We start from the raw sequence: 23,547 nt of genomic DNA, 5'->3' as shown, positions 1-23,547 counted from the left end.
TGTGGTCCCGGGCAGAGCAGTTGTCATACCAAACAGTGATGTATCCAGATAGGATGCTTTCTATGATGCATCTATAAAAATTGGTGAGGGTAAAGGGGACATGCTTAATTTCTTTAGCCACCTCAGGAAGTCGAGGCACTGGTGCGCTTTCTTGGCCGTGGCTTCTACGTGGTTGGACCAGGAGAGGCTATTGATGATGTTCACTCCTAGGAACTTGAAGCTCTCAACCCTGCAGAAGGACCTTGGACTGCAGTCCTTCCCCACAAAGCCTTTGTGTTGGTTGCACCGAGCTTCAGTGTGTCCCTCAGCACGTACTCCTGCAGCCTGGAACATGCCAGTCGGCAGCTTTCCCTTATGGACATCCTGTTGAACTGGAAGAGCAACAGATTTTGGGCAGACCAAAGTGCGTCTTTCACCGAGTTGGTAATCTTCCAGAAGCACTCGATGCCTGTCTCGGTGTGTGTCCCTGGGAACAGTCCAGAGATCACAGAGTCCTTTGTTACGCAGCTGCTCGGGCTGAACCTTGACAAGGACCCTTGCATCCTTTTCCAGACCTCCTTTATAAACACGCAGTCTGCAAAGAGGTGGACGATTGTCTTATCCTCATTGCAGCTGTCTCACTCCTGAAGGAACACACACCGAGGGACACACACCGAGACAGGCATCGAGTGCTTCTGGAAGATTACCAACTCGGTGAAAGACGCACTTTGCTTCAGGAGTGAAACTCTGGCCAGGCTAACCAGGAGGCATCTGACAGGGAGGCCCCCTCTCACTGCCAACCACAGGGAGTGACGAAACCATGGAAGGATTTGAGAATGAGAGCTTTGAATGGTTTGTAAACAAGGACAGAGCTGGGCAAAAAGAAGGTTGTGTGGGAGCGGTGGGGTTGCTGGGTGGAAAGAACAAAAAGGATTAGAGTGGAGTGCAGGAGAGATTAATTGATGAGAGGTGATGATGGAGGGCAAATGGGAGTGTTAATGGGACGATAAAGGAAACAAAGGGATGCTCCCTCCAGAGAAGGTTAAAGGACCAATTCCTTTTTTTGAGGTTAGTAGTGTCAATGGTTCCAATCGGCGTGTTCACATGATGTAAATTTTAGTGTTTTTTCTAATTGATCTTTTAAATAAGAAAAGTGACAGAAGCATTGTTTAAACCAGAAAATGATTGTTAATAGCCTGTCAATGGCCTCTCTAACTTTTCCAATAGTTTGTTTGTTTTAAAAGTTATCTTGCATCCTTATCAGCCTTTAGAGTTGTGTTTCTCGGCATTACATTTCTAAAGTGCCTATCACAACCTCTGAAATACTTCACAAGCATTTTAAGTGTCTTTGAGACAAAAATGACTGCAGATGCTAGAATCTGGAACAGAACACAATACTGGAAGAACTCAGTGGGTCCGATAGAGACTGCTCCATGGCTGCTGCTAAGTTTTACAGCGTTCTGTTCTTGTTGAGTATTTTTGAGATTTAATCACCGTTGCTCTGTAGGAGGAACAGCACCAAGTTGTACACAGCAAGATCCTACAAATTTCATGTGACGTTGAAGATAATATGTGTATTTTGGATGAAATTTTGGCACCAGGACACCTGGGCGAACTCCACTGGAGCTGCTGCCTCACAGCACCAGGAACCCGGGTTCAATCTGTGTGGAGTTTGCATGTTCTCCCTGTGACCACATGGGTGTCCCCCAGGTGCTCCGGTTTCCTCCCACATCCCAAAGGTGGCGGGTCGGTGGGTTAATTGGCCACTGTAAATTGCTCCTTAGTGTCTGGGTGAGGGGTAGAATCTTGGGGGGAATTGATGAGAATGTGGGGAGAATAAAAAATGGGATGAATGTAGGATTGGTGTCAATGGGTGGTTGGTGGCCGGCATAGACTTGGGGCTAAAGGGCCTGCCTCCGTGCTGTACCTCTCTATAACTCCCCTGTTCTTTAGAACAGTGCAGTAGAAATCCTTGCACCTACGCTTGTGCAGATGACACAAAGGTTGGTGGTGTTGTGGTGGATTGTCAAAGATTGCAGAGGGACATTGATAGGATGCAGAGCTGGGCTGAGAAGTGGCAGATGGAGTTCAATCCAGAGAAGTGTGAGGTGGTACACTTTGGAAGGACAAACTCCAAGGCAGAGTACAAAGTTAATGGCAGGATTCTGGGGAGTGTGGAGGAGCAGAGGGATCTGGGGGTCCATATCCACAGATCCCTGAAAGTTGCCTCATAGGTGGATAGGGTAGTTAAGAAAGCTTATGGGATGTTAGCTTTCATAAGTCGAGGGATCGAGTTTAAGAGCCGTGAGGTAATGATGCAGCTCAATAAAACTCTGGTTAGGCCACACTTAAGAGTACTGTGTCCTGTTCTGGTCACCTTATTATAGTAAGGATGTGGAAGCATTGGAAAGGGTGCAGAGGAGATTTACCAGGATGCTGCCTGGTTTAGAGAGTATGCATTATGAGGAGAGACTAAGGGAGCTAGGGCTTTACTCTTTGGAGAGAAGGAGGATCAGATGAGACATGATAGAGGTGTACAAGATATTGAGAGGAATAGACAGAGTGGACAGCCAGCACCTCTTTCCCAGGGCACCAATGCTCAATACAAGAGGGCATGGCTTTAAAGTAATGGGTGGGAAGTTCAAGGGAGATATCAGAGAAAGGTTTTTTACCCAGAGTGTGGTTGGGGCATGGAATGTGCTGCCTGGGGCGGTGGTGGAGGCAGGTACATTGGTCAAATTCAAGAGATTGCTAGATAAGCATATGGAGGAATTTAAAATAGAGGGATATGTGGGAGGAAGGGGTTAGATAGTCTTAGATGAGGTTTAAAGGTCGGCACAACATTGTGGGCTGAAGGCCCTGTATTGTGCTGTACTGTTCTATGTTCTACACGAGGGAGCAGGCAGAGTCCACTCTGAAATATTGCACCTCCAATAGTGCGGGGCTGAGGCATATAGTGTCAGCCTGGCATTTCTGTGCTCTAAGGTGAGACTTGAACCCAAACCCCTCAGACTCTGAGGCAGGAGTCATACCCACAGTTATTTATTTTTCTGAATATTACAGACTTTGAAGCAACCACAGCATGAGGCGATATGACATTCCACTTTGTTGAAATGTCATGAATATTAAACATAGCAGCTTTCCAGACTCTTATTTTCTTCTGCTCTTTGCATAATCATTGTATATTAATTTTATTTGGTTATATTTTGGATAAATAGGGTATTGTTATGATAGGTGTCCATTTATAAGGAAGCTATTTATAATTCAGGAGTTAAGCTGTTCTTCCTAACGTGCACTATTTTGAGCACTGTAGGTAGATCTAAGACTTCTCATTTTAAATTCAGATTGCAAGGGCTCTCTCTCTTTTTCACCTTGTCCCTGAGTCAGCTGTGACTCATTGGGGGAGCTGTCGTTCCACTGAGTCAGACAATGATGGATTCAGGCCTGACTTCAAAGACTTTGGTACAAAAATGCAGCCTGACTCTCCCAGTGCAGTTATAAGGGAGAGCTGCACTTTAAGGGATTCTGCCTTTAAACTTGTCTTGTGTGGATGTTTACAGATTCCTTTGGCATTATTTCAAGAACAGCAGAATTCTAAGTCAACATTCCTTTTCAAAAATGATGATATATTAATTATTATTCATTAGTTTGTTGTGGGAGCTAACTGTGTGGAAATTGGCTCTTTGCAACATTCTGGAATGGATGTGGAAGTTGCCTTGGAAACGCAAGGCATTTTTCTCCTTCACTGTAAGCTGAGTTGTGCAGTCTGGGATCTCCTGCTCATGACACTGCCCTTCATCAACTCAAACATGAATGCATTCAATTTGTTGTCAACTGTGAAATGTGAGCATCTTGTGAGTCATTCAGTTCCAGCATTTGTCTTTCTAAAGTACAGGTAAACAACAATAGTTGCCTCGCCCTTAATCGTTCAACAGGCGCTCTCTCGCTGCTCCTGGCAGGAGTGCCCAGGATATTCTCAACTTCCATCTTCTGAGAAAGATCTCAGTTTTGTGTCCTCTGTTTACAGTCTCACTGACATGTGAGGTTACTTTTTCCCTGATTTACTTTTATAACTTTAAGAGATGAGGAATCATTCTGGCTTCTGCCCTCTTCCTTTCCAGTCCTGATGAAGGGTCTCGACCCGAAACGTTGACTGTTCTTTCCGTCCACAGATGCTGCCTGACCCGCTGAGTTCCTCCAGCATTTTGTGTGTGTTCCTCCTGATATCCAGCATCTACAGAATCTCTTGTGTCCCCAATCTGTTCCTCTCAGGATGTAGAAGATCTCACAGGTTCTTTCTCAGGAGAGCTTGGGAGTTATCCCCAGTATCCACTGACATCACTAAACACAGGTTATCTGGCTATTGTCAGAGAGCCATATCAGGGATCGTGCTGTGTGTGAATCAGCTGCCACGTTCCCTCCATTCCCCTACCCCAGTGGCTGAAGAACTGCTCCCTAAATCAGTGTGGATTCTGAGACAGAGCAGACATAATCTGCACTGTGTGACAGCTCCAAGGAAATGAAGGGAGGAGCAACAGCCACTATGAAGCCTTTGTCTCCATCAATGGGAAAGAACTCAGCAACACCCTCCTCAAATCCAGCTGTCCACAGAAGTTCACCCCCATCTCACGCTTGCTCTACGACAGCACGCAAGCTGTGATACTAACCAGCCGGTCTATTCCAGAGCCAACCTCGGTAAGGACGGGTGATGAACAAGGCTGCATCTTTGCCCCAACACATTCCTCACCGGGTTCTTGTACCTCACTTCCAACACACTTCCCGTGGGAGTGGGGCAAATCTTCAGAACCAATGGGAAGCTGTTCAACTCACAGTCACCATGCTCCAGCACCAAAGTGACTCGAACCTCTGTGTCAGAGTTGCTGCTTGCAGGTGATGCTTTCTTTTGTGAATGCTCGGAGCCCAAACCCAGAGACACCATCAGCTCGTTCACAGAAACATACACTGAATCAGAATCAGGTTTATTATCACTGACAAATGACATGAAATTTGTTGTTTTGCGGCAGCAGTACAGTGCAAAGATGTAAAATCTATGAATTACAAAAATAAATAAATAGTGCAAAAAAAAAAAGGAATATTGAGGTAGTGTTCATGGACCGTTCAGAGATCTGATGGTGGAGGGGATGAAGCTGTCAGACCAAGGTTCTCTCCCAACCCGTCCACACTACACCACATTGCTGACAGTAACTCTTCATGACAAGACTCTGGAAAAGATGGACCACTTTCCATATCAGCCACCGCTTGGCAAAGGTGTACCTTGTGATTAAAATTCACCATTGCTTCCGTGAACCAGCACGGCCTTTAGCCACTTGAGGAAAAGGGTGAATGTCAAGACCTCAGATCTGGTACAAAACACGTGGGGCACCAGAGAGTCGTGATCCCTGTCCTCCTGTACAATTCATAAACCTACACCACGCATCTCAGGGTACTGGACAAACACCAATGCCATCTGTACAAATGCACTGGAAGGTTAAGTGAACCAACATCAGTGCCACTCCAAGGTCAACATCCACAGTACTGGAGCTCTCATTACCCTCAGTTTACATCATTTCATGCTCAACGCCAAACTGCCAAAGCAGAAATTCTTTTCCAGGATCTGTGTGGGAGGTGAATACTTGGTGGACAGAGGAAAAGATTCAAGGACGTGCTTAAAGCTGCGTTGAAAGAAAATGCAACATTCCTGCTAATTCCTGGGAATCTCTGGCCCTCAACTGTTCATAGTGCAGAAGGAGTGTTCTACAATTGTTATTTACCTGTAGTTTAGAAAGTATTGGGAACCTTGAGGCCATGCATCAGGAACACACACAAGTCCTGTGTGAGCAGTGGCACACCTCACAATCGACCCACCCCCTCTGCTGAAGAGTCCCTGGTTCCCACATTGACCTGTCAGCCACCTCTGACACACTCGAGTGGAAGCAAGTCAACCTCCGTCCGAGGGACTGCCTGAGAAGATGACTACACTTCAGAAGTACTTAAATAGCTGTAATATTCTTTGGACATCCAGAGTTACCAAACATTTTAACTCCACATAATCTTGCAAGCACACTCAGCTCTCTTCTGAAGTGTGTCTACTCTACAGAAAGGGTTCCCTCCAAACCCTGACATCTTACACAATGCCCGGTTCAATTTGTGCCCTGACCAGCCTCTCGGAGAGGTTTACTGATGCCTCCATTCAATAAAAATGACAATCCAATACATTTTTTGTTAACAGGTTTATTGTAAATGTGAGACTCAAGTACTTTTGTGACTTGGTCTTGAAATGTTTCTGTTGACGGTTCCTCTTTGTACAGGGAAGTCGTTCCTGACAACACCCGTCTCTCTGCCCACTTCTGTCCTGTCCTCCCATTTCTCCCCTCTGCACCTCCCCCCTCTTTCCCTACTCCCCCAACCCCCCAACCTCCCCCAGTCCACCTCTCCCCACCCCTCCCCTTCTCCCCACCATACCCTCTCCCCACCATACCCTCTCTACTACCCTTCCCCATCCACCCTTCCTTCCCCTACCCCCACATTCCTCCTCCCCTCCCTGCACCTGTCGACCCCCTGTCGCGAAGGGGTGCGAGTTGTAACTTGGGGTTCAGCTCACGAACGGACCACGCACCTCTCCGCTCGGGCAACCTCTCCCTGTCCCCACCAGGGAGCGGGACCGGTTCAACCGCCCCTGTGTTGACACACTGCAGTCTCCACATCTAACCTTCCATAGTTAAACACACCAGTGCTGCCTTGCATGAAGCTTGCAAGCCCGCTGCACACTGGAAGGGTCGCAATAGTCTTCAAATAAAAACGCATTTGGCTGTCTTTTTAGTGGGGGGAGCTGAGATGGCTGCGAGGTGTGCAGAGCTCCGGGGAAGTGTGCGTTCACAGTGCTGAGGGTGGGGACGGTTCGCAGTCTTTGCTCCGCCCTGCATCAGCCGCTGGGAGGACTTGTCCTTGTGAGCTGCGCATTCCCCGGTCGGAGGAACTTCGCTGGAAACTTTCTCCAGGCGAGATGTGACCCAGTTGCCACCAGCCCCTCACTCCAGGATCGAGTTGGGATGCTGACTGCAAGTCGCTGCACTTGTTCGACCGCGACTTTGTGAAACTTTCAGTGGCTGGGGGGTCCCGGTGGGGCGAGATGATGCAAGGGAGAGTGAACCGACTCTTCAAGAAGGAGTTGCATGTCGTGGAGCCGGTGCAGAAGTGCAAATGTGCGGCCGGCGACCCCGAGCTGGACGTGGGGCAGACTCCCCTGAGTGAGATCACCGACAAGACCCTAGATGTAAGTGGAACGCTGTCACCCTCCAATCCCTGGAACTTCACACAGTTGTCGAGTCTGCCCAACTCTTCCCAACGATGCACCTGGCAGCTCGGATCCCAGGATTAGCCCGGGGGTGGAGTCTGTTGTGTGTGTGTGTCTGTGTGTGTTCAGTGATGTAGGTCTATTGTGTGTGTTGTGTTAGGTGTTTTGTGTGTCTCAGTGAGTGTGTTTGTGTGTTGGTTCAGTGGGTGTGGGTCCATTGTGTGTGTGTGTTCAGTGGGTGTAGGTCTTGTGTGTCTGTGTCTCCGTGGGTGTGGGTTGTAGGTCTATTGTGTGTGTGTGTCTGTGGGGCTGGAGGGGTGTGGAGAAGGAGTAGTGGAATAACGAATGACCATCCCAAATCCGCTGAAGTTCAGCTGCTAAACATTCCCATAGTGTCGGCAGGGGGAGAGGTCTTTAGATTGGTGCAAAATATTTATAGCAGTTTGTGACAAATTATGTGCGTTACAAAATGGGAGCAAATCTCTACATTCTGAGTTTTGTAGTGGATACCTTTCCAAAGTCAAGTATTTCAATATTATAGTTCAGTAACTAATATTGTCTGCTGTTTTCTGTGTGTGCCTATCATACAGAATGCATTATAACAGTCATAAAGTTACTTCAATGGCTGGTAAAGATTTTAGGATATTCTGAAAAAGGCACAAAAGAATTTAATTCTGGTAGTTTGTTTCATTTTCCGGTCAGGAACCACCATTGTTCCTTCCAGAGTTTTCATTGTCCATGGGTGTATATTATCTGTCTTTTGGCTATTTTAGCATTATTGCTTGTGTTGGAAAACAAATCCCAGAAGCTAAAACAAAGAGTATATGTATGTAATAATTTGTCCTTCTTGTATAGAAGCTTTGCATATTTGTGTGGATTTGCAAGAGTGGAATGTGAAATAATTTATTCCGCTGTGTGTAGGTTGTAATGTGTTGAGAATGGCATTGGAAATAAGAGGAAAAGAGTTGCATTTGTTTTGTGACGTTCACCCCTCTCAGGACCTCCGAAACTATATGCAGCTGAAGTCCTGTAATGTAGGAAACACGCACAGCAAGATCCCACAAGCCACAATGATGCAGCCATATCTACTTGAGTGATGCTGACTTGAAGAATAACTTTCTGTCCAGTGCACTGTGGGAATTGAGATGAAGGGTCTCAACCTGAAACGTGGACTGTCCATTTCCCTCCACAGATGCTGCCTGACCCGCTGAGTTCCTCCAGTGTTTTCTGTGTCATCTCTGAAGCAGTGTCGGGTTAATAATTAGTTCAAAAGGAGACACCTCTGACAGTTGAGCACTCACTTGGTACTGCGGTGGGGTTTTTGTGTGGGGGCCCCCTTTGGAACAGGAACCCAGAGTGGCTGATGAAGAGATGAGGGAATCTGCAGGAATGATGTGTGCTGGAAACAAAAAGGCAAAATAGTGCACCTTGTTGAATGATTAGCGTCAGTTTAACTTTGTTCTGTCGGCTGCTCAAGCTGGTGGAATTCCCATTATTTCTGGGAACTATTTCTGGCAGCTCATCAGTTAGCTGAGGTAATCCCAATTTAATAACTTGACATAAGTTTCTGAGTCTTCAGCATTTTTTTTAGGGCGGCAAAGAATAGTTTTCCCATGAATGTTCTGACAGCAGCTGATGCAAACTCCAGAGACTCCAACACCAGGAAGGTTATAGGCTCTAAAATTAGTTCCCACAACACACCTCTCGCCAGAGAACCTTTACATTGAAAATTAAAAAAAACACGCAGATGCTGGAAGTCTAGGGGGAAGAAAAGCAGAAAATGATGGAGATACTCAACAGGTTAGGCAGCATCTGTGGAGAGAGAGACAGGGTTAATGTATCAGATTGAAGACCCTTCTTCAAAACTGTGACAGGGAGAAAACGGGTTTGTCCTAAATTGTAAGGAGAGTGAGGGATGGTTGGATAATTAGGGGAGAGAGAGAGACGTAAATCCCATTAGAGAAAGAAGTAGAGCTGCTTCAAGGTTGCTCTTGGGAGAGAAGTGGCAGTGAATTCAACATTAATTGAAAACTAAAATCTGCAGATGTTTGGCATTCAAAATTCCACAGAAAATGCTGAAGTGCTGCATAGATCAGAGAGCATCTGTGGATAGTGCACCAGAGTTAATGTTTCAAATCAAAGGCACTTCATCAGAACTGGAGAAGGAAGAAAACAGGTTTAAGGTGTGGAGGAATACACAAAAAGTGCTGGACTAACTCAGCAGGTCAGGCAGCATCTGTGGAGGGAAAAGACAGTCAACGTTTTGACATCAGGGTAGAGAGATGATTTAGGTTGTCCTTTGATGGTACATCATGTCTGATGGGGTTGTAGCTATTCATTTGGCCGCACTTAAAACTTTGATTCAAAAGGTTGTGGGTTCAAATCTCACTCGGGATGTGAGTTTAAAACTCTCTGCTGACAGCCCAGCAGAGTGATGAGGGAGTGCTGCTTTGCAACAGGTGCCGTCTTTTGGATGAGAGGTTTAACAGAGGCACTGTCTGTTCTCTTGGCCAGATGTAAAAATCCCGTAGGGCTGTAAGGAATAGAATATAGAGCAGTACAGGCTCTTTGGCCCATGACGTTGTGCCAAACTAATTAAACCAATGGCTCCTAATTAGTCTAATCCCTCTTTTCCGCACATGGGCCATATCCCTCTCTGCACATTCACGTGCCTCTCTGAGTCTCTTAAACGCTCCTGTGCTATCTGCCTCCACCACTGCCCCATTAGTACATTGCAAGCCCCCACCACCCTCTGTGTAAAGAAAAACTTGCATCGCGCATCTCCTTTGTACTTTCCCCTTCTCACCTTAAATACGTGCTCTCTACTTCCTCAGGAGGCTAAAGAAATTGGGTTTGTCCCCTTTGACTCTCACCAACTTTTACTGATGCACCATAGAAAGCATCCTATCTGGATGCACCACAGCTTGGTACGGCAACTGCTCTGCCCAGGACCGCAAGAAACTGCAGAGAGTTGTGGACACAGCCCAGCGCATCACGGACACCAGCCTCCCCTCCTTTGACTCTGTCTTTACCTCTCGCTGCCTTGGTGAAGCAGCCAGCAGAATGAAAGACCCCACCCACCCGGGACATTCTCTCTTCTCTCCTCTTGCATCAGGTAGAAGATACAGGAACCTGAGGGCACGTACCACCAGACAAGGACAGCTTCTACCCCACTGTGATAAGACTATTGAACGGTTCCCTTATACAATGAGATGGACTCTGACCTCACGATCTACCTTGTTGTGACTTTGCACCTTATTGCACTGCACTTTCTCTTTAGCTGTGACACTTTAGTCTGTACTGTTATTGTTTTTACCTGTACTACATCAATGCATTCTGTACTAACTCAATGTAACTGCACTGTGTAATGAATTGACCTGTACGATCGGTTTGCAAGACAAGTTTTTCACTGTACCTCGGTACAAGTGACAATAATAAGCGAATACCAATACTAGACGTTTCAGTCCTGGGAAAAAGATACTGACTGACTGTCTGCTCTATCTGTGCCTCGCATAATTTTATTAACTTCTATCAAGTCTGAGGTGCGCCAAGATCTCCCTGCCAAATCCTTGCTAATAGAAGCTTAAGTGGTCCCAAGACTTGTATAGATTTGGAAGTCTGGTGTCCAAGCCAGAATTTACCCCTTTGTCAACGTGACTGAGAGCAGATTATCTGGTTACTCTATTGCTGTTTGTGGGAGCTTGCTGTGTGAAATTTGGCTGCAGTTACAATAGAGCCTACACTCGTCTGCCTGTGAAACTTCTAAGGACATCCTGAAGTCGTAGAGGTTGCTGTAGAAATCTAGGTCAGTCTTTCTTATAACCTGTTCACAGTTTCTCAATGACTTATTGAGAAGCCTCAGTTCCTGAGTTCAGCTGGCTGAGTTTACAGTGCACAGAGTGGTTTGAGATTATCTATACTCTTTGTGTGCAAGACTGTAATTTGTGAACGAATCAAAGATGGTTTTCAATCCAAGCTTTCCTAGAAATCGAGCTGAATCAGTTTGTTTCAGTTCCTTCAGAGGATTGTTAATTCACTGATGTCAATCTCTTAATGGTTTGTTTGTATAGAATTAAATTGTGGTGCAGTTGGACAGAGAATGCAGGCAGGAATAAAGCAGAAAATGCTGGAAATACATGCAGGTCAGGCAGCGTCAGTAGCAAGAGAAACCTAACGAAACAAGATTCGAGTCAGACAGCACGGAAAAGGGCCCTTCAGCCCTCCTGGTCCATGCCGGCCAAGGTTCCCATGTAAGCTAGTCCCTTTTGCCTGCATTTGGCCCATATCCCTTTAAACCTTTCTTATTCATGTACCTGTCCAAGCGCCTTTTATATGTTAATGTACCTGCCTCAGCCACTTTCGGCAGCTCGTTCCATATACTCACCTCTCTCTGGGTGGAAAAAGTTGCCCCTCAGGTTCGTATTAAATCTCTCCCCTCTCACCTTAAACCTATGCCTTCTAGTTCTTGATTCCCCATCCCGGGAAAAAGACTGCACATTCACCCTATGCCCCTCATAATTTTAAACACCTCTTTAAGATCACCCCTCATTCTTTTACAGAAGATACAAAAGCCTGAAAGCTTGTACCACCGGGCTCAAGGGCAGCTCCTATCCCACTGTTATAAGATTAATAATAATATAACCCTAATACTATAAGATGGACTCTTGAACCTCGCAATCTACCTTGTTCTGGCCCTTGCACCTTATTGTCTGCCTGCAATGCACTTACTCTGTAGCTGTGACACTTTATTCTGCATTCTGTTATTGTTTTACCTTGTACTACCTCAATGCACTGATGTGATGAATTCTGTATGAACTGTATGCAAGACAAGTTTTTCACTGTACCTTGGAACGTGACAATAGTAAACCAATTTATACTCCAATGAAAAGAGTCCCAACCTGCTCAACCTCTCTCCATAACTCAGTCCCTCGAGTCCCAGCAACATCCTCGTAAATCTCCTCTGCAAAGTTATGTAATGTTCCAGAACGGATGCAGGAAGGATTAACTGGACTGCTTCCAAGGATGAAAGAGATCAGCTCCAAAGTTAGACGGGAGAAGCTGCAGTTGTTCTGTAGAGACTTGATGGAGTTCAAGACCATGGTTGGCTTAGATTGGAACAGCTTTTGATTGATTATTAGAAGAAGGTTCAAGAACTAAGGGAAGCAAGTTTAACATTTGGATAAAAGTTACATGGGGGATGTGAGGAGAAAGATTTTTACACAAAGTGAAAGTATCTGGTGCTCCCTGCAGAGCCAGGATCTGGTGGAAACAGAACCAATCGCTGCCTTCAAGAGGGTGATGGATAACTAATCATGGGATGATTACTTACAGGACTGTGGGGAAGGAGTGGAGGAATGGAACTGGGGAGGAAATTGCTCCACTAGGAGCCAGCATAGACTCGCTGGGCCAAATGGCCCCCTTCAGTATTGTATCAATTTTGTGAACGGTCCCCCTAATTGTTCATTCCCTCCACTACCACAGCACAGTGGCTGCAGTGTGCACCATCGACAAAATCCCCAACCCTGGGAAGGAGAACCTGCAACCTCTGCCACCAAGAAGATGTAAAAGGACACCACTACCTGCAGGTTCCCCTCCATGTCCCACACACTCCCAATTTGGAAATATATCACTGTTCTTTTATCATCACTGGGTCTAAATCCTGGAACTTTACCTGTTCAAGAAGGTAGCTCCCTACTACCTTCTGAAGGGGCAATTAGGGATATACAAGAGGTGCCCAGAAACTGGAAACAGATGAAATTATTTCCTTTGGTGAACTGCCCATGGTCTCCCACTTACTCAGAGCAGATGCTTCAGTGGGAACTTCACGGACCATAGGAGCAGAATTAGACCATTCGGCCCATCGAGTCTGTTCCACCATTTGATTGTGGCTGATTTATTTTTCCCTCTCAACCCCATTCTCCTGTCTCCTCCCCGTAACCTTCGACACCCTGACTAATCAAGAACTCCTCAACCTCCACTTTAAATATACCCAATGACTTGGCCTCCACAGCCGTCTGTGGCAATGAATTCCACAGATTCACCACCCTCTGGCTGAAGAAATTCCTCCTCATCTCTGTTTAAAGGGACATCCCTTTATTCTGAGGCTGTGCCCTCTGGTCCTAGACTCTTCCACAACTGTAAACATCCTCTCCACGTCCACTCTATCCAGGTCTTTCAATATTTGGTAGGGTTCAATGAGATCCCCCCTCATCCTTCTAAATTCCAGTGAGTACAGGCCCAGAGCCATCAAATGCTCCTCGTACCTTAACCCTTTCATCCCCGGGATCATTCTCGTAAACCTCCTCTGGACCCTCTCCAATGCCAGCACATCCTTCCTTAGATATGGGGCTCAAAACTGCTCACAATCCTCCATATGTGGTCTGACCAACGCTGGTCAGTGGCACAGCTCAGTCTTTCAGGTTTAATCTCAGCAGATGAGTGAACTTTAGGTCCTATCTGCTCCCTCTGGTAGACACACAAGATCTTGAGGTAACACACAGGAAAAAGTGCTGGAGGGACTCAGCAAGTCAGGCAGCATCTATGGAGAGAAATAAACAGTTGGCATTTCGGGTCGAGACCATCAGGACTTGTGGTGCTGTTTGGGGTGTAAATAGGTGAATTATCTTTGATCCTGTCAGTGTTTATGCTGCAAATATCATTGCTAAAGCAGATTATTTGACCATTATCACAGTTGTGTTTGTGGAGATTTGTATCTGCATATTGGTGCCCACATTCCCAGCAGTGGTAATTATTCTTCTGAGTGCTTTTCATTGGCTATAAAACACCTTGGGATGGCTTCTGAAAGGTAGTGAAGCGTTTTGTTTTGAAATGTAAATCACTTTTTAATGTGACAAGACTTTGTGTGATCCAGCAGTGTTTCACTTACAGTGTCATATTGCAGAGACAAGCACCAGTTATTGCTGACACATTAGCCAGTGAGTCAGAAATTTCCCTTCGTTATGGCAACAGTATTCCTAAACAAACTCCTAAATTTTTTAATTAAAAGTAAATACTTTTCAACATTTTAAGTGTTCTCAACACCTCCTACTCCTTCCTTCTCTGTTCTATTTATTATTCAGCTTGCATTTATTATTAAGCTTACTTTCTACTCTATTTGGGATCTTAAATTGAAAATGTGCCCTTTTGTTTCTGAAACTTTTAAGAGAAGGTGACCTCTCTAACTGTCTTCGAGCCCTATGTTGGACGTAACAGCTAGATGAAACCTGGAAGCAATACACTTGTAAAAGTTTAGATAAGAATGTGGGGGTGAAGGAATAGAAGATTAATCTGTTGGATGAAATCAAATATCCCTCTCTCGTATGTTTATACAGGTTCACTTTAAACTCATCATCTTGACCCCTCCTGTTGAGATCGAGTTTCACAACTTCCACACTCTCTGGGTGAACAAGTTTCACCCGAATTCTCGGGAGTTTTTCTTTGTGCTCATTGTAGATAGGTGGCTGCTTCACAAGTGGAAACACTTTCTCCATCAAACCTTAACGTAAAAGCTTCTTCATAGGTCGTCCCCAAGCCCTCCTTTTCCAGCACAGAGTTCCAGCCCTCTCCGATGCTGTAACCTTTCAGCTTCTTGATCTTTCTTGATCTTTGTTGATCTTGATCTTTCTTGATCTTTGTTGATCTTGATCTTTCTTGATCTTTGTTGATCTTTCTTGATCTTGATCTTTGTTGATCTTGCTTGCACCCTCTCCTGTGCCTCTTTGTAACAGGCCAATCCACATGGCTGTCCGTTCTATGTGACCGAGGATGAGAATGTTGAAATGCAGGCTTTGTTAAACCGTGAGCCTGTGTGGTTCAGTGCTAACAGTAAGTAGTCCTCACTTGAAATCGAGCATTGACACACATTAAAGAAAACTTGAGTCCAATGTAGGAAATGGTGGTCAGTTTGCACAAAGCAAGCTCACACAGTCAGCCAGGAGTAAGGACCCATCTGTGTAGATGACTCGGGGGCGAATGTTGCCCGTTGGACTCTGGGAAAACTCCGTTGCGCTTCTTCACCTACCTTCCTACAACCATCAGGTTCTTGAACCGACCTGCACAACCCTAACCATACCTCAGCAATGGGACACTACGGACCACCTCTTGCACTACCATGGACTTGCTTCTGATTGTGTCTTTGCACTAATGTCTTGTTTTGCTCACTTTTTCTTCACTATCTTGTATAATTTATGTACACGGCACTAAACTCCACTTGACTTGACATGGGATATTTTGTACCCAATCCGGAGAGTGGATGGGACTTTGACAACATTACTCCCAAAGTGCAGCAGTCCCTCAGTACTGCACCACTGTACAGCCTCAATGCGGTGCTCAAATCTCTGGTGTGGGACCTGAACTGTCTGACACTAAAACATTAGAAGAGTAGAAAATGGGAGCAGGAGTAGCCACAAGGTCCTTCAAGCCTGCCCCACTGATTATGACTGATCTGTGCTAGTCTGAACTCCTCTTCTGTGCCAGAGAAACCAAGGGAATGAGAATCAATTTCTTCAACAATTAATTTTTTTCAGCTGAGATGAATTCTGTATCATTCGAGTTGTGGGCAAATATAGAGTGCAATCCCTTGCATAATCTATAGCCTGTCTTGTAAGATTCTGCTTATGGAACCTTTATTGAAAAAACTTCTTGTGCTGTGAAAGCTTATTTCTGCTGTAGGATTTTGATCTTGGAGAGTTTATAGTACAGTAGAGGCTGTACAAAGGACATCAGTATTTTAGAAAGTGATTTTTGTTTTAGCTCTGGTTTTGCTTTCTTGGATTTTGTTCTATTTACCCTCCATTATCCAGTTCCAAGAAATAGTTTCATTTGGATGAATGAATTCACTACAGAGGTCTTATTTATTTTGCTTCCATGGTTTTTTGGCAGGGTACTTGTACACTGAGCAGTGCACGCTGCACATATCTGTATTTCATTCGTAGCATGTCAAGGCATTTTGTAGTTCTTGACTTCTCATACAGAGACTTGGGCAACTGTCGATGTTCCTTTGGCGCACTTGCTTTCTGGGCCAGGTGGCGGTGAGGTGCTGCTTTTTTCTCTGTATGACCACACTGCCATTGTCACTGCACCTTCACTGCCGCTCCACTGCCCTGTGAGTTTGTAGCTCGGTCTGACAAATGGGGAGTTGGAGCAGGAGGGTGCTAGCAGACTTTTAATCCAGGAGTCTGGACTAACCATCTTGAGATGGTTCAAATCCCACCATTGCCAGCTGTGGAATTGAAATTCAGTTAATTAATTAAAGTGAAATTAAAAGCCAGCCTTGGTAATTGTGACAGTGGATCTGTGGGGAAAGCGTCTGGTTCACAAGTGACCTTCAAGGAATCTTCCCCTCCCCACGTCCCGTTCTGGCCTGTATGTGACTAGACCCACCACCATGTTTAGCTCTTGCCTTCCTTGTGAGATGGCCCAGCAACCACGCAGTTATACAGTAAATCATGATGAGAGTAAAGCCAGTTGGACTGACCAGCGTCAACCTGGTCATTGGATTCGACACTGTTGAAACAGACTCGCCACACGCAGTGCCGTGGTTCATGAATGGGGTTCGGTTCCATCTTCTCAGCAGCAACTGAAACATGTGGTAAATGTTGGTGTGTAAAACAATAGTCGGTCTCAAACTGTGCTGCTTTGCTTGATGCTGTTGGTAAATTCTTCAGGAGATGGTGAAGGAATGGGGGATTGTATTGTCTCGGGTTGTGGGGAAATTATTGGTGCCGTATGGTGCTAATTTATTAATTGAAGACTTGCATCCCCAAATCCCGTTCTTGTTCAAAAATCTTTCTTTACTACGTGAAGCAGCTTCTCCAGTATTGCCAGGGTCCTGATGCAGGGTTTTGACTCAAAATGTTGATAGTTCTCCCCACAGATGCTGCTCGACTCGCTGAGTTACTCTAGATTGTTTGTTGCTCCAGATTCCAGCGTCTGCAGTCGCTTGTGTCTGCCATGTTACAGCTTGCTCATGGAGTATTCTCACTTTCTTGTGCATTGCTTTTCCACATTACAACCTGGTGACCACACCTTGTCATGTTCTGTTCACCCATCACACTGAGCTTTGCTGAACTTCCTTGGTTGTAAATCCCGCCATGGATTTGCATCTTCCTTTCTGTGTGATCTTCTTCAGCCCCACTGCTCCCTGTGAACCATGCACTCCTGGCCTCCTTGAATTTAATCACACTACTGGAGCTCCCTCCCCAAATCCCTCTTCTCAACCTCCTCAGAAGCCCCCAATGTTAACCGATCTTCTGAACACTGAGGACCTCCTCTTGTGGCCCTGTGTCAAATCTTGTCTGATAGTTCTTCAGTGAACTTTCTAATTTACCATGTTTAATGTACCATGTAATGTACCACTTTCTAATGTACCATGTTAAAGGCACTTTAGAAATATGTTGCTATTAACCTTCACCCTAATCAGGGAGTGTGTGCTTAGCTTTTCTTTGTTGTTGCACTGTGGAACTGGAAGGGATTAGATCTGCATTAGTTTACTACATGAACATAAACCTGCATTTCAAAGGGTTGCTTAAATTAGGATTCTTCTGAACCTGCTGAAGGATGACGATTTAATGTTGGCAATTCCTGGGCTACAGCCAAAGACTTTCCATTTTTCCAGTACACAGATTCACTACTCTTTTGAATATGAAGCTAAAAAAGTTGCCTATGTGGCTCATCCTGCTGCACCATCACACTTGTTTTAAAATACTTGTTGGGTTAGTTGCATATAGTGATAATGTTGTGCCCAGCCAATGTTAGGACGATTGGCTAATTCCCTTGTCAATTAAGTCTGGCGACTACACTGCAGTGTAAGACTGGAATTGATTACCACTCATGGCTTACTTGCACTCACTGCATTTCTGTTTGCTCCTTTCTTCCTCGCCTTACCTGAAGCTTTCTTGTGTACTGTTATCTCCCTTGGTACATCGGACCAGAGAAGTGCAAGAACCCTACACTTCAACACTCCGTTCTATTGCAAAGATGAGCCCCCCCCTCTTGCCCCCTTCCCCCACCACCACCCTTCGAACTAACTGTGAAAGAGCCATAGAGTTGTACAGCACAGAAACGGGATCTTCGGCCCAACTGGTCCATGCCGACCACAGCATCCTCCCTGCTAGTCTCAGTAGCCCGCGTTCGGCCCATAACCCTCCAACCCCCTCCATGTACCTATCCAAATGCCTCTTAAATGTTGCAATTGTACCCGCCTCGACCACTTCCTCTGGCAGCTCATTCCAAGCACTCCCCACCCTCTGTGTGAAGAAGTTACCATTCAGGTCTCTTTTAAATCTCTCCCCTCTTATCTTGTATCTGTGTCCTCTAGTTATGGACTCCCAACCCTGGGGAAAAGACTATGACCGTCCTCCTTATCCATACCCCTCATGATTTTATAAACTTCTATGAGGTCAGCCCTCATTCTTCTACGCTCCAAGGAATAATGATCCAGTGTGGCCAACCTCTCCCTATAACTCAGGCCCTCTAGCCCAGGCAGCATCCTCGTAAATCTCTTCTGCACTCTCTCCAGCTTGACAATGTCCTTCCTATAACAGGGTGACCAACACTGTACACAGTACTCCAAGTGCGGCCTCACCAACGACTTGTATAACTGCAACGTAATGTCTGTACTCCTAAACCCAATGCCCTGATGAAGGCCAGTGTGCTAAATGCCTTCTTCACCACCCTGTCTGCTTGCGTGGCTGCTTTCAGTGAACTGTGCACTTGTACTCCCAGCTCCCTCTGTTCCACAACACCCGTCAGTGCCCTGCCATTCACTGTATAAGTCCTACCCTGGTTTGAATGTCCAAAATGCATCACCTCACACTAATCTAAATTGAAGTCCCTTCACCCCACCATGTCCATGTCGACCCTTTTGCCCATCTACTCTAATCCCATTTGCCTTCATTAGGTCTGTATCCTTCTATGCCTTGCCTACTTAAGTGTTTGACTAAATGCCTGTTAAGTGGAGCGATTGTATCTGATTCCACCACCTCTGGCAGAGCGTTCCAGATGTCAACCACTCACTATATAAAATACCTTGTCTCCAGATCCCCTTTAAACCTCCTTCCTCTCACCTTAAGCCTTTGCTCTCTTTTGATAGGTTGAGGAATCCTGAGCATGCCCCTCTTTGTGCAGACATTTCATCTGCTCGCTGTCTCTTCCAAAGGAATGTGCCCAGTGTTGGAAATTTACCAGAGAAGAGAAGTTAAATCTCAGCTCTCCCTTTGTGTGTAGCTGCCTTACCTCTGATCCAAGCTCATGTGTTTGATCTCCATTTAAGGAATTGGTAATCTAGGCTACAGAAGAAGTCTGCCAAGGCACAGTGGACAGCAGTCCAGATGAAGTCGCTCTCTCTGTCCCTCTGTCCCTCTGAGAACAAAACTGTTTTCTCTCTTTCACAGTTCTGATGAAAGGTCTTCGATCTGATACGTTTACCCAGTTTCTCTCTCCACAGATGCTGCCTGACCCACTGAGTTCCTCCAGCATTTTGTTTGTTGTCCCATTTAAAAAAAAATTTGGCTTGACCTCTGATCTTTCACCGTCCTTCAACCTCATTCATCAAAAGCTCCTCTGCCCATGTCCTGACACTAAGCCCTATCCCCCCACTGCCTACAACTCACTCACTCATCCCACCTATGTTTTCAGGTGCTTTTAATGTTCTCTGGCCTCCTTCCACTTTTGACTTCAGCTGCCCAGGGCCCAAGGTTTGAGCTCCCAAGCTAAGCCTTCCACCTCTCTCTGCTCTTTAAAACCTGTCTTCTTGGCAACTCTTGTGGGCATTCCCCCCCCCCCCCCCCCCCCCTTTTATGTCTGGTTGCCAAATGTGGTCTGCTAACACTCCCAAGCTGTTGTTTGGAATGTTCAGCTGCATTGAAGCCATAACAACAATGGACTATAGATATCCAAGTTATTAAAATTTAAGACGGCCAGCACACTGGTGCAGCAGGTAGGACTGTTACCCCACAGTTCTGGGTTTGCTCCTCACCTTTAGTGCCATCTCTGGAGTTAGCATGTTCTCCCTGTGACCACATGGGTCACCCTTGGACACTCCTGTTTTCTCCCATGTCCAAAGATGTGTGGGTAGGTTAAATGGCCTCCGTAAATTACCCTTGATGTGGGGGGGGGGAGGTGAATCAGGGTGTAGTTGTTGGGTTTGTGAGAGAGAATAGGTTACAGGGGAATAAAGTCAGGGGTTAGGAGTGCTCTGACAGAGACTCTGAGCATCCGTAAAAATGTTGTAAGGAAATACGAGAAACTGAAGGCTTCCCTGCTACAATGCGCACAAAATGCTGGGGGAACTCAGCAGGTCAGGCAGCATCTGTGGAGGGAAATGAACAGTCGACGTTTTGGGTCGAGATCCTTCATCTGGACTGCTGACCACTGTGCCTTGGCTGACCTTCTTGTGTAGCCTAGATTACTGAGTCTTTAAATGGACGTTAAACACATGGGCTTGGATCAGAAGGGAAATAAATAATCGATGTTTTGGGTCGAGACCCTTCATCAGGATTGATGCTGCCTGAGCTGCTGAGTTCCTCCAGCATTTTGTGTGTGTTGCTCCAGATTCCAGCATCTGTAGAATCTCTTGTGCTTCCCAATGTTTGAACCCAAAGTTGGTAGTCTTGACTACTTTCGTATGCATTCTCACACCTATTCAGACTTTGATGTCAACAAGGTAGAAATAATGGCTTTGAAGAAACAGATCCAAGACTGATAAGATATTATTAGTCACATGTACATCGAAACACGCAGTGGAATACGTCTTTTTGCGTTGCTAAGAATGTGCTGGGGGCAGCCCGCAAGTGTCGCTGCTCTTCTGGCACAAACATAGCACGCCCACAGCTCCTAACCCATATGTCTTTGGAATGTGGGAGGAAACCGGAGCACCCGGAGGAAACCCATGCAGACACGGGGGGAACGTACAAACTCCTTACAGACAGCGGCGGGAATTGAACCCGGGTCTCTTGTGCTGTAATAGCGTTACGTTAGCCACTACACTACCGTACCGTCCCTGATCCCTGATTTGCATAATTTGGGTTGGTTCTGATTTGAAAGTTAAAAGTCGAAGTCGAGTTTATTGTCATATGCACAAGTCCATGTGTGCACAGGTGCAATGAAAAACTTACTTGCAGCAGCATCACAGGCACATGGCATCATATAAGCAGCATTCACAAGAAAAACATAAATTAAACATAAATCATGCACAATTTTTACAAGATACTGAAAGTGCTGTGTGCATTAGAGCAACAGGCAAACACCCCATGTAAAATAACTCCAACTGAAGGTGTATTAATTTCCCCTCTAACTGAGGAGCTGTTCATTAAATTGCACAAATCGGTCTCTCAGAACTGATGGCTTCTGAAGCTGATTTCAGTGACTGATCATGGAGGTGTGAACATTTTCTGCTGAGGAATTCTCCACAATCCATGTTAAACCAAACTTGTTCCAGGCCAGAATGGAGTTCATAAAAAATCTACCATTAATAGGCATGCAAACCTGAAACTATGTGGATTTAATGATGCTGTGGAATTGTGCGTTAAAGCACGTTTTAGTGTGTACAATGTTATCTTGAGTGGAGACATCAGAGACTACAGATGCTGGACTCTGAAATGAAAAAAACAAACTGCTGGAGGAACTCAGTTGGGTCAGGCAGCATCTGTGGGGGGCCCTGATGAAGGGTTTTGACCCGAAACGTTGACTGACCATTTCCCTCCACAGACGCTGAGTTCCTCCAGCAATTTGTTTTTTGTTAATGTTTTTTAAGATTTATTTTGTACAGCGGCAGTGTTGTGATTATTAGTTACTACGATGGCAAATCACTTTAAGTCTCAGATGTACCTCTCCCCGCAGTGCTATTTTGTTCTAGCATTGCTGAATAATCTGATTGTTGGAGAACCTCTGGATGGTTTTGTGAGATACTGTTGTTGTTCCTGCCCAGAACAATAGCCGGCTGTTGAGCAGAGTCATTTATTCAGTGCTCTCTGACATGAAATCCTTACTTGCTTTGAATACTGCTATAATCCAGGTGGTTTTTAGTTCTCGCTGTGACCCATACATTTGCCGGTGCATTGTGTATATGGAGGTCCCTAAGGCACCAATAGGAAACTCAGCGACAAAGTAGTAGCAACCCACACCCATCTCTTGTCTCTGAGGATTCCAATGCGTTCAGTGATGGAGTTAACAGTCCTCTCTACCCCTTTAAATTTGTGCACAATTATTTAACACTTTGTAACGCTTGCTCTTGACCTGAATGTGGCCCTTAAAAAGGAAATTTGATCCAATTTTCCATCCGTTGAGGGAGGAACTGATGGTTACTCCCATCCACCTTGCTGGCTGTTGAGTCTGGGAGTGGAGAAGGTCTAAATAAAGTTAAATTGGTAAATTAGCTTATTATTGTCACATGTACCGAGGTACAGTGAAAAACTTTGTTTTGCATGCCATCCATACAGATCATTTCATCACATCAGTGCACTGAGGTAGCACAGGGGAAAACAATAACAGAATGTAGAATAACGTGTTCCAGTTACAGAGAGAGTGCAGTGCAGGCAGACAATAAGGTGCAAGGTCATAACGAGGTAGACTGTGAATCAGATTTATTATTACTGACATGATGTGAAATTTGTTGTTTTGTGACAGCGGTACAGTGCAATGACATAAAAATTTATAAATTACAAAAATAAATAGTGCAAGAAAAGAAGGAATAACGAGGTAGTGTTCATGGGTTCATGGATTGTTTAGAAAGCTGATGGCGGAGGGGAAGAAGCTGTTCCTGAATCATTGAGATCAAGAGTCCATCTTATCGTGCCAGGGAACCGTTCAGTAGTCTTATAACTGTGGGTACTGTGGCATGAGCTTTCCAGCTTTTGAATCTTCTGCCCGATGGGAGGGGGGAGAAGAGAGAATAAAAATTGGAGCTGGGGTTTCGGGAGTGACATTTGGAAACACTTCCACATGTGGAATACGAAAGTAATTTACAGCTCTATGTTGTAAGTGACTGGACAGTAAGTTTTAAATCTGAAATCGCAGACTTTAGTTAATCAAAGTATTAATGGGTTTGTGAAAAAGGTAGGTGTGCGGCGTTGAACTGGGCTCAGTGAAAGGCATCAACAGGAAAGGATGAATGATTTCCCCCCTGTATGTTCCTATTACACAGAATTGCACTTGGGTTGACTGTAGCTGCACTGGTTATTGGAAATGATTAGGCAGGAAGTCACAGGCTGCCTTGCACACAACCTGGCCCTGCTTCCTATTTTTGTTGTAGAAAGCTGAGTGATGGAATCGCTCAA

At 45.4% G+C, this 23,547-nt stretch overlaps 1 protein-coding gene across 1 annotated transcript in view; it reads left to right on the top strand.

Moving 5' to 3' along the window:
- The first annotated feature begins 6,558 nt into the window (after positions 1–6,558).
- Positions 6,559–23,547, top strand: part of LOC127575669 (dedicator of cytokinesis protein 9-like) — a 189,008-nt gene continuing 172,019 nt past the window's right edge. Inside the window, 1 exon segment of the mRNA XM_052025558.1 lies at positions 6,559–7,252. Within this exon segment, the coding sequence (XP_051881518.1) occupies positions 7,109–7,252 (144 nt within the window). The 5' untranslated portion in view covers positions 6,559–7,108.

Source organism: Pristis pectinata, chromosome 11, assembly GCF_009764475.1.
Source record: "Pristis pectinata isolate sPriPec2 chromosome 11, sPriPec2.1.pri, whole genome shotgun sequence".
In the NCBI taxonomy this organism is placed as follows: Eukaryota; Metazoa; Chordata; class Chondrichthyes; order Rhinopristiformes; family Pristidae; genus Pristis; species Pristis pectinata.
This window is presented reverse-complemented; position numbering and strand designations above follow the sequence as displayed.